Genomic DNA, 12,072 nt, shown 5'->3' with positions numbered 1-12,072 from the left:
TCTTAAATTTTCAGAACTTTGATTTTGAAAGTAGGAAGACTCCCTTAATGTGAAAACCTTGCCATGCTTCACCCATGCTTAAAACCCTCCATTGGATTTAATTTGTACTTATGGGGCAAACAATTCTAAATTTAACATGCTACATGTGGTCCTTGCTATACTTTAGATCCTACCATTATTTTTATTATTTTTTTAAATATGTCTTTATTGATTTCAGAGAGAGAGAGAGCCTGCAACCCAGGCATGTGCCCTGACTTGGAATCGAACCTCGATCTCCTGGATCCTAGGTTGATGCTCAACCGCTGAGCTGTGCCAGCCAGGCTAGCTCCTACCATTCTTTATCTCTCTCCCACATGCATTCTTCCCTGACCTTCCTTCTTTTCCTAGAACAAGTCAAACTTAATTCATTCCCAGAAGGGAAAGTTTGTCTTCAGTTCCTGGCCAAGATGGCTTTTTCATGTTACTCAAGTGTCAGCTCAAATGGCACCTTTTCAGAGGCCTTCTCTGACCTCCAAATCTAAAGAAGAGAGCCCTTCCTCTCGTCCTGGCCTGATGTGGTGCATTACTGTGTTCATTTCTTCATATCGCTTACCACTGCCTGAAAATATCTCACTCTATTATTTATTTAGTCTCTGGAACATAAGGTACATGAAAGCAGATTCCTTATCTGGTTTGTTCACTTCTGAATTCCCAGCACCTAAAAAGAGTATCTGGCACATAATAGGCACTCGGTAAATATTTGTTGAATGAATATAGTGGAGAGAGTTCTGGTGGGAGAGAACCCGAGTTTGTTTTAGGTCTGTTGCTCAGTAGAGGACATGTGCCCGGCAGACCGTATTACCTATTTGCCTTATTTGTCTCAACACTTCCCAAGATTAAAAGAAAGAGTGTTGTCTCAAGCATCGTAAACTATAGTTTTCCTTATCACAGTAATCCTGTGAGATAGAGAATATGGATCATTATTTCTCTGTTGAAGGGAAGATTATAGATCACCAGTTTCATCTCCTTTTCCATTTTGAACATTAGACCCTATAAAAAGATATTAAGTTATAGTTGAAGTGTTATATCTAGAGCCTGGATTGCCTGTTGTATATTTAGCATAGTGTATATTCCATGTTAACAGGTGAGTTCAGTTAAAATTCTGCGTACCTACATTCTGTTATACATAATTTCCTCCTTTCCCATTGTCCATTAAGAACTATTTTATAGCATTAAAAGTTACATTTTCCCCAAACATCATTTTTCATGTTTAAAAGGAGCATGTATTCCTACATTCCTTAGCTGCCCTTTCACTAGCAGTGAGGCTAGTGGTTATGGACCTTATGCCACATCAATGCCACCTGGGAGCTTGTTAGAAATAAAAAATCTTAGGCTGTAAAAACACCTCCTGAATCAGAATCTGCATTTTAACAAGATCTCAAAATGATTTATGTGCATGTTAACCTTTGAGAAATGGGTATGCTCAAGGTCCCTGACCACTCTTTGAGTAGCAAATCTTTGGAAATTTTTTGCTTGTAAAGATTCTCTTGAGTTATGCGTTTCTATTTGGCGTTGCTAACTTATTTCTCTACCAGGGGAATAGAGACCATAGGAACCAAAGGCATTTTTTTTTCTTATTAATCAGTTTTGTATGGCCTCATATCAGAATTTCTAGAACTTTGGTGTTCATTAGCATATGGGAAGCTTTTTTAAATTTAAGGTTTGGTCCCTTACTCTATAATCTGAAGCTATTAGGTAGGGCTAGGACATTCATATGTTCACAAAGCTCCCCGGATGATAGAAGTAAATGTTAAAACTTGACGTGGGCCATTCTCAAAGATAGACCACATGTTAGGACACAAAACAAGTCTCTACAAGTTCAAGAGGATTGAAATCATATCAAGCATCTCAGATCACAAGGGCATGAAATCAGAAATCAACTACAGTAAAACACTCAAAAACATTCAAACACATGGAGGCAAAATAGCATGTTATTAAACAATGAATGGGTTATCATTAAGGTCAAGAAAGAAATAAAAAACTTCCTGGAAACAAATGAAAACAAACATACAACAACCCAAAATCTATGGGACACAGCAAAAGCAGTCCTAAAGGGAAGTGCATAGCACTACAGGCCTACCTCAAAAAGCAAGAAAATTTTTTAGTAAACTAACCCTACAACTTAAAGAATTAGAAAGCTCCCCTGTGAAGCCTTCCGGACAAGGGCTTTTGTTTGCTGGAAGTTTTTTTTATTGCTACTTCAATTTCATCAGTTATTAGCCTATTCAGGTTTTCTGATTCTTCCTGATTCAGTTTTACATGGTCTCACTCATATATGGAATCTAATAAACAAAATAGACTGAGGAACAAAACAGATCCACAGACATAGAAGCATGGAACAGACTCATGAATCTCAGTGGGAAGGTGGGGGTGGGGCAGTGGGTGGGGAGAGATTAATCAAAGAATTTATATGCTTATATGCATTACCCATGGACACAGACAATAGTGTGATGAAGTCTTGGGGGTGGGAGTGGGGTGGATGTGGGGTGGAGGGGATCAAGGAGGGGAAAAAAGGAATATTTGTAACACTTTCAACAATAAAGATAAATTAAAAAACAAAAAGAAAAACTTGATATGCCTCAGTTTATATGCATTATACATAAGCATGCAAAACATTTATACATAGCTATGAAACATATTTATGAAACATATCAGTTATGTCTCAGTGTGGCAGAAACGTGTTTAATGCCCTTTTCATATCATTACTTTAAAGATTGTCCATCTGGAATATAATAAAATTAGACAGTTAAGTTTCGCCCAAGAATTCTGAAGGAATTATTAATAATGAGTATGTTCTCAGTGGAAGAGCAGAATAACTTAATTTTGAAACCTTTGGGGAGGAAGTTAGTCAATATTTATTAGTACACATTGTTGCCATAAAACAGCACATCCTAGTGATGACTCACCAAAAATGCCCCTCACTGACATTTCCTGACCTTTATAACTCTTTGTCCAGAGGGGCCAGCCAGCCTCATTTGAAAAATGACACTGATGCTATTGGACTGATTGTTTTGCATTAAGGTATGATTTGTATACAACGAATTATGCAACTGCCAAGCTTTCATTTTAATGGCCTTAGACAAATTCATATACCTGAATATCACCACTGCAAACGTAGGCTGTTTCTGTCACCCAGCAAGTTAACTGGTGCCACTTTCCAGTTGACTTTTAAAAGCAAATTTTTCCTGATTTCTAACACCGTAGGTTAGTTTTGTGTTTTGGATCTTCATACAACTGGAATCATGCTCTATCTATTCTTTTGTGTTTAGTTTCTTTCATTAACTAGAACATATTGAAAATGCACTCATTTTGCATATAACAGTAGTTCATTACTTTTTGTTACTCTATGTTATTCCATTATGTGACTACACCACATACCTTGTTTATCTATTATTCTCCTATTGATAGCTTTTGAGTTATTTTTAGTTTGGGAATATTATGAACAAAACTGCTATAAATATCATTAAAGTCTTTTTTGTGGGAACATGTTTTCATTTCTCTAGGTTGTATACATACATAGCAGAAGAATTACTAGTCATAGTTTATAAGAAACTGAACTAACAGCTCTCTAAATGGTTGCATAGTTTTGTCACTCTCCTGAACATGTGTGTGTTCCAGTTTCTTCACATAGCCTCTTAAACATTTGATACAGTCTTTTAATTTTAGCAATTTTAATGAGTGTGAAATGATATCGTATTGTGGCTTTAAAATACATTTATCTGATTACTAATGATGAGCACCTTTTAATTTGTTTATTGGCCATTTTTGTATCTTATGTAATGTGTCTGTTCAAGATTTCTACCTATTTGAAAAAATTGATGGTTTTCCTTTTTGTTGATTTGTAGGAGTTTAAAAAATATATATATATATATATTCTGGATACGAGTCATTTTTTCATAAGTATTTTATTCTGAATATTGGCTTGTGCACTTAATGGTGTCTTTTGAGGAACAGGAATGCTGAAATCTCTGTTTCCATATTTAAAATTGCTAGTGGTTTTTGAGTGCTAAGAAAATTTGCTTAATTCCAAGGTTGTGAAGAAATTCTCTTTTGTGTTCTTCTAGAAGTTTTATAGTTTTAGCTTTTACCTTTAAATCTGTGCTTCATCTAATTTTTGTACATGGAATGAGATGGGATCGATGGTCATTTTATTCTGTTTGTCCAGCTGATCCAGCACCATTTATTGAAGACTTTCTTATTCAATTATCCTGACACTTTAATTGAAAATCAATTAACCATGTAAATGTGGGTCTGTTTCTGAACTCTATAGTATTCTATTCTATATGCTTATCCTTATACCAGTGGCACACTTTCTTGATTATTGTAGATTTATTGTAAGTAAAAATCATGTAGTGTAAATTGTACAATATAGTTTTTCTTAGTCAAGATTGTTCTTTATTCAAAATTACTTTTCTTCATTTAAAATTATTTTTTAACTCCAAATTATTTGCATTCTATATAAATTTTAGAATAAGTTTGTTAATTTCTTTAAAAAAAAATCTGCTGGGATTTTTTGGGATTGAGTTGAATCCATAGGCCAGTTAGAAGGGGATGACTATAACCAATACTGAGTCTTTTTATCCATGAATGTAGGTCTCTCATTTTTTTTGCTTTCTTTAATTAACCTCAACAATGTATTATATGTTTTAATATAGAGGTCCTTCATATTTTTCATTAGTGTTATAACTAGGTTTATGATGCTTTTGATACTATTGAATATGGTATTATATTTCCTTCCAATGTTGTTGCTAGTATATAGATTCACTTAAAAAACAACAAAAAAACCCCAACCTATTAACTTTCTGTATTGTGACCTTGCTAAATTCACTCATTAGTTCTACTAGTGTTTTAATAGATTTCCAAAAGTTTTTTATGTAGATAGACAGTCATGCTTTTTTTCTTTATATTTTTTATTTTTCATTTCATATATGGCACTGGCCAGGACTCCCTGTTCATTTTGAATAGAAGTGATGTGAGAGTATATCCTTAACTTCTTACTGATTTTCGAGGGAAAGCATTTAGTCTTTCATCATTTAATGTGTTATCTGTGGATTTTTCATAGATGGCGTTCATTAGGTTGAAGAGGTTCTCTTCTGCTTAGTTTGCTGAGAGTTTTATCATGAATGGGTATTAAACTTTGTTATTTGCTGTATAAATTGAGATGTTCATTGAAGTTTTTTTAAAGTCTCTTTGTATAGTAAGTTATATCAATTGAGTTTTGAATGTTAAAGCAACCTTGTATTTCTGGGGTAAACGTCACTTTTTATGTATTTCTAGATTTGATTTGCTAATATTTTATTATAGATGTTTACATCCTTGATCATGAAGGCTAATCAACTATAGATTTATCTTGTAATACTTTTTTCTAGTGTTCTATTAGGGTTATGTTGGCCTCATACTAAAAGTTGGGGAAAGTTCATTCCTCCTCTATTTTTATATAGTTCTTTTCATGATAGAGTTTTTTTTAGTGTCGTCCCCCCCCCCCCCCCCTTAAATGTTTACTAGAAATTACTGGTGAGACAATCTGGACCTGGAGTTTCTTTGTGAGAAAATTTTTGGTTAAAAATTCAATTTATTTAATAAATAATTTCAATTTAGACCTGATTTAATAAGTACCATATTCTAAGAGTTTGTCCACTTTATCTGTCAACTTATTATTCTTTCAGTGTCTATAGGATCTGTAGTGGCAGTCCCCTGTTTCAATATTGACTTAGGTAACATGTTTTATGTCTTATTTGTTAATTATTTTTGCAAGGATTTTGAAGTATATTCATTTGTTTAAAGAATTAACGTTATTTTTTAATTTCCTGTTTCACTGATAATTTTATTTTACTTTTTGTGTTTAATTCGTTGTTCTTTCCCTAGCTTCTTAATGTGGAAGCTTTGATACTGATTTTTAATTTTTTTTTCTAATAAATGTTTTTAAGCTAAACCCTTCTCTAAGCAGTACTTTAGCTTCATCATAAAATTTTATTTTTAAAAATAATTATTGGTCAGTTTGAAATATTTTTTAATATCCCCTCTGATTGTTTTATTAAAGTATAGCTGACATATAATATTATATTAGTTTCAGTGTATAATATTAGTGATTCAACATTCATATACCTTATAATGTGATCACCATGATAAGTTTAGTAACTGTCTGCCACCCTACAAAGTTATTACAATATTATTGACTATATTCCCTGTACATTACATCCCCATGTAACTGGAAGTTTGCACCTCTTATTCTCCTTCATGTTTATATTCCACATATATGTGAAAACATATGATATTTACCTTTCTCTGTTTGACTTATTCACTTAGCATAATACCCTCTAGGTCTATCCAGATCACAAATGGTAAGATTTTATTCTTTTTTTATTGCTGAGTAGTATTCTATTGGACATATATACCAGATCTTCTTTATCCATTCATCTATTGATGAATACTTAGGTTGCTTCTATATCTTAGCTTTTGTAAATAGTGCTGCAATGAACATATAGGGGTACATAGATCTTTTTGAATTAGTGTTTTCAGCTTTTCTGGAATATATACCCAAAAGTGGAATTGCTAGACTGTATGGTAGTTCAATTTTTTTCTTTTGAGGGACCTCCATACTATTTTCCATACTGGCTGCATTGATTTTCAATCTCAACAACAGTGCACAAGGGTTCCCCTTTTGCACATCCATGCCAATACTTGTCATTTGTTAATAATAGCCATTCTGACGGGTGTGAGGTGATATCTCATTGTGGTTGTGATTTGCATTTCCCTGGTGACTAGTGGTGCTGAGCATCTTTCCGTATGTCTGTTGGCCATCTGTATGTCTTCTTTGGAGAAATGCCTATTGAAGTCCTCTGCCCGTTTTTTTAATTGGAGTGTTTGGTTTTTTGATGTTGAGCTGAATGAGTTCTTTATATATTTTGAATATTAACCCCTTATTGGATATATCATTTGCAAATATCTTCTCCCATTCAGTAGTTTGTTCATTGTTTTATTGATGGTTTCTTTCACTGTACAAAAACATTTTAGTTTGATATAATACCATTTGTTTATTTTTGCTTTCTTTGCCATTGCCTGGAGAGGCATATCCAGAAAAATCTCCTAAGACCAATGTCAAAGTGTTTATTGCCTATGTTTTTTTTCTAGGAGTTTCATGATTTTAGGTCTTATATTTAATCTTTAATCCATTTTGAGTGTATTTTTGTATATGGCATAAACATGTCATCCAGATTAAGTTTTTTGCATGTATCTGTCCAGTTTTCCCAACACCATTTGTTGAAGAGCCTGTCATTTTTACAATTGTATACTCTCGCCTCCATTATCATAGATTAATTGACCATATGTGTGAGTTTATTTTTGGGCTCTCTATTTTGTTCCGTGTCTGTTTTTGTGCCATTACCATACTGTTTTCATTACTAAAGACTCCACCAAAAAACTATTAGAACTAATAAATGAATTCAGTAAAGCTGCAGAATACAAAATTAATACACAGAAATCTGTTGCATTTCCATACACTATTAAACTATCAGAAAGAGAAATTAAGAAAATTCCATTTATAATTGCATCAAAAAGAATAAAATACCTAGGAATAAATTTAACCCAGGATGTGAAAGAACTGCCCTCTGAAAACTGTAAGACATTGATAAAAGAAATTGAAGAAGACCCAAATAAATGGAAGGATATACTGTTCTCAAAATTTGGAAGGATTAAAACAGCCATACTACCCAAAGCCATGTACATATTCAGTGCAATCCTATAAAAATACCAATGGCATTTTTCACAAAACCAGAACAAATAATCCTGAACTTGATATTGCACCACAAAAGATCCCAGATAGCCAAAGAAGAAACAAAGCTGGAGGTATATGCTCCCTGCTTTCAAATTCTATGACAAAGCTTTAGTAATCTCTTTATCTCCTTTTAATTCATGAATTATTTAGAAGTGTATTGCTAAATTTTCAAGTGTTTTGGGATATTCTTCCTTTTCTAAATTAATATCATTTAGGTCAAAGAACATAAGCTGTGTAATCTGAATCCTTTGGAATTTAAGACTTGCTTTTTCTCCAGCATATGATCTATTTTGTTGACTATTTTATATGCATTACAAAAGAATGGATATTCTGCTGTTGTTAGGTGGAGTGTTCTTTATATGTCCACTCCATGAAAAGTAGCTCTTTTTCAGATCTTTTGTATTATTGCTAACTTTTTGTCTAATTCAGTAATTACTGAAAACTGATGTTGAAATTTCACATTGTGACTTGAATTTGTCTTTTTCTTTTTTAGCTTGAAAAAATTATTTTGCTTTGTGTATTCTGAAGCTTTATTATTAGATGTTTACACATTTAAGATTTTTCTATCTTTCTGATCTGTTGCCAAATTTATTACTGTGAAATTTCTATCTAAAATTCTTATTATTGTTCCTCTGTATGTAACATGTCTTTTTTCTCTGGCTAGTTTTAGGAATTTTCTCTTTTATTCTTATTTTCAACTGATTATGATGCACCTAAATGTGACTGACTTTATATATTGTTGGGGTTTGTTGAACTTTTTTGATCTGATTGTTTGCAATGTTTATCAATTTGGAAAATTCTTGGCCATTGTATTTTCAGATATCTCTATATTCACTTTCTCTTTTCCATCTCAAAAACTAATTACTTGTATGCTAAACCTGGATTATTCGATAGTTTCCCATAAATTTCAGATGCTCTGTTCCTTTTATCACTGTCTCCCCACCCATTTTTGGGTTTCATTTGGGATAATTTCAATTATTCACTTATCTTTCAGTTTACTGACCTTTTCCTTATATGTATACAGTTAAGGCCATTTGCATGAATTCTTTTTCAGTCTATGTGTGTGTGTGTGTGTGTGTGTGTGTGTGTGTTTGTATATATACGTATATATATATACATACACACACATATTTATTGCAAGCATTTCAGTTTGTATCTTTTTTATAGTCTCCAGGTCTCTTCTAAGTCTTTTCATATTTTTGCACATTGTTGTCCATCTTATTTATTAGATGTTTTAACAAATTTATTACAGCTGTTTCATAAATCCTGTTTGATATATCTGATATGTAGATCATCTCTGAATCTGCTTGAGTGTTTTTCTCCTGATCAAAAATCAAATTTCCTTTTTGTTGCTATTAATTCTCACCCAGGGTATATATTTTCCATTGTTTTATTTATTTTTGTTTATTTTTTTAAAAATATATCTTCATTGATTCCAGAGAGAGAAAGGGAGAGGGAGAGAGAAAGATAGAAATACCAGCGAAGAGAGAGTTGTCATTGATCGGCTGCCTCCTGCACGCCCCCCACTGGAGATGGAGCCCGCAACCTGGGCACGTGCCCTGCCCGGGAATCGACCCGGGATCTCCTGGATCTGAGGTTGATGCTCAGCTGCTGAGCCACGACGCCGGCCGGGCTCCATTGATTTTTAGAGAGAGTAGTAGGGGAGGGAGAGAGAGGGGGAGAGAGAGAGAAACATTGATGTGAAAGACACATGGATTGGTTGCCTCCCATAGGTGCCCCTACTGTGCCCGGGGATTGAACCTGCACCCCAGCTACGTTCCCCTTGTCCGGGAAGCAAACCTGCGACACTTTGGTGCACAGGCCAGTGCTCTAACCACTGAGCAAACCGGCCAGGGCAGAAATAAAATGTTCTCCCTTCTCCTATTCTGGGAGGTTTCTTTCAGCTTTTCAGTAGGGTTACAGCTTTTTGTATTTCCGAGTCTATTCTCTTGGCCTTCGGCTTTCTGCCTTCCGAGGAACCTCTCTCCATGTAGTAAAGGCCTGCAGGGTCTGGAGGGACTCCGGTGCTGTTGCTTCCCTTCTAGCCCTCGCAAGCCACGGGTTTGTATCTGAGCTCTGTCCTGGGTATCGGAACCGGGGGAGGCTCTCTCTATGCTCTTTCAACTGCTCTCGTCTTTCTTTGTATTACTTGTCTGCTCCATGCGCTCAGTGAAAGCTCTTGGGGAAGAACTGCTGGGTGGGGCACCCTTGGTCTGTGGCTGGGCCCCTCAGGGTGCCAACCTGTCTCACCCCCTTTGGCTGGCTTCTCCCACGCTGTGGCAAATTCCTCTTCTCCAGGGGAGTCCCTTTCGGCTAGGCACAAAAGCAGCCCCGAATCTCTTCTTCCTTATGAAGGACTACTAACTTTTGGAATTTGGTTTATTTAGGTTTCTTTAAATCGAGTCTTTTCTTCTAGGTTTAAAAATACTACAGTTTTATAATTTATCTGGCATGTTCTCATTGATGGGAGTGAAAGTCTTGCAACTTTCCACATTCTAACTAGAAGTAAAGCCCGTGGACTCACTTAAAAGATACATTAATGTCATATAACTGTTTATAAATCAATTATATCTAATGTTTATAATTACACCCCACTTTTAAAAGTTAAACTTTATCACTCAGTTTTATCATATAAATATTTTACCAGATACCATTCGCATGTTTTTTAAATGCAAATACATATTTAAAGAAGACTGTTGGTACCATCAAGATAATACAAAGAATGTGATAAGGCTTTACAGAATATGCTAAAAGGAATTCTGGAAAATATTTTGGGCAAAGCCCAAAGTTTTAGAAAAGTTTATAATTTTTCAAGATAATTATGAATTAAAAGACTTATCAAGGTCTTCCTCAGGTCCTACTCCTTGTGTGGCTATTTTAAACACACAAATTAATTTTAAGGATAGTAAACATCAACTGTACTACAACTGGGTATTGCAGTTTTAAAATTAAACTTACAGTGGCTAGGTTGTTGTGTTATTTTTAAAATATATTTAACTTCCCTTTTTTCTTTTTCTTTTTAGGAATCCTAAAACCAAAATACTTGGAACGGAAACGGAAACATGGCTCTCCATCTCAAGCTCCTGTGGGCAGTTGTGGCCCTGCTTCTCCAGGATTCCCTATCCGCTGAAGATGAAATACGATCGAGTAAGAGCACCCGCCCCCCGCGCCGCCCCTTTCTGTTACCAGCAGGCTGTAGGAATCCAGCAAGAGGCGCTCCCGCAGTGGTTTCAGGGATCTCCTTCTTAGGGTCTTTGATGTTGTAATTTTCTAACAGGAATGAATTGCCATGTTACACATTAGTCGAGAGGAAAAGCTTCTAACAGAGGTCATTTGGAGAGAACTCTTCGGTAATTGTTTATTCTGTTAACCCATCAGGCTTTGGAATAAACCTTCGTGTTGAGTTCAGCCACTTATGATACAGAGATAAAAAAATACCTACCTCCTAGGATGGTTATCAGCACCATCCTCTGAGGTTATCTCACAGAGACAGTGAGATAATTCGTGTAAGCGAGATAATGCATGTAGACAGCCACTGTTACTGTAGTTGCCTGTAGGAACCATTTCTAGAGAAGAGCTATATTAATGTGGTTCTGCTACCCAGGCCTCTACAGCAGATATCATACTTCTTTTTAAGAATTGGCTTATTTTCATATTTTAAAACTTATAAAGGCCCTACTTTAAGTTAATTATGGTTTCTATACAGTTAAATCAGGTGGTTTGACAGCTTCATTTTACTTGGCTTAAAATTTATTAAAACAATGTTTGCCTAACACTTTCATAGTTTAATACACCCAAGTACCCAACAAGGTGGATACTTTTTTCTCTGTTTTGAGCGGGAAAAGAGATTCACAAAATTTCAGGGGGTTACCTAGTTTCATACAGCTCGTTAGAGCTGTAACTAGTCTTTCCACTATGCTTTTATCTTCAGTCCGTTTCTTTTCTATGACATCGGTGATTCATCTCCCCAAGGAGAAGGTCTCTTGGAGTACTATTTTGTCTGGTGTTTATAAATGGCAATATTTGCTTTTTGTACCCATGGTCTTGGCTAACCGTGCAGGTATGAAATATATACTCTATGGCTCTGGAAAGGGGTAGAATTGCCAAGAATAACCCTGTAAGCATTTATAACTACAGATTCAAGTGGCACAAAAACACTCGCAGGTCCAGACAGTAATGAATCTCACAGTATTTAGAAAGGGCAACTTCGAAGAGCTCTGCAAACACAACTTCCCTAGCCTTTCAGAAACCTCAATAAG

The 12,072-nt window shown here is 35.0% G+C and overlaps 1 protein-coding gene across 1 annotated transcript in view; it reads left to right on the top strand.

The window, feature by feature from the left end:
• COL21A1 (collagen type XXI alpha 1 chain) overlaps nt 1-12,072 on the top strand; it is a 164,013-nt gene that overhangs the window by 41,133 nt on the left and 110,808 nt on the right. The window contains exon 2 of the mRNA XM_087817452.1: nt 10,837-10,960. Coding sequence (XP_087673578.1) covers nt 10,876-10,960 — 85 coding nt within the window. The 5' untranslated portion in view covers nt 10,837-10,875. The remainder of the gene's footprint in view (nt 1-10,836; nt 10,961-12,072) is intronic.

This window comes from Miniopterus natalensis, chromosome 5 (assembly GCF_054644295.1).
Source record: "Miniopterus natalensis isolate mMinNat1 chromosome 5, mMinNat1.hap1, whole genome shotgun sequence".
NCBI lineage: Eukaryota > Metazoa > Chordata > Mammalia > Chiroptera > Miniopteridae > Miniopterus > Miniopterus natalensis.
This window is presented reverse-complemented; position numbering and strand designations above follow the sequence as displayed.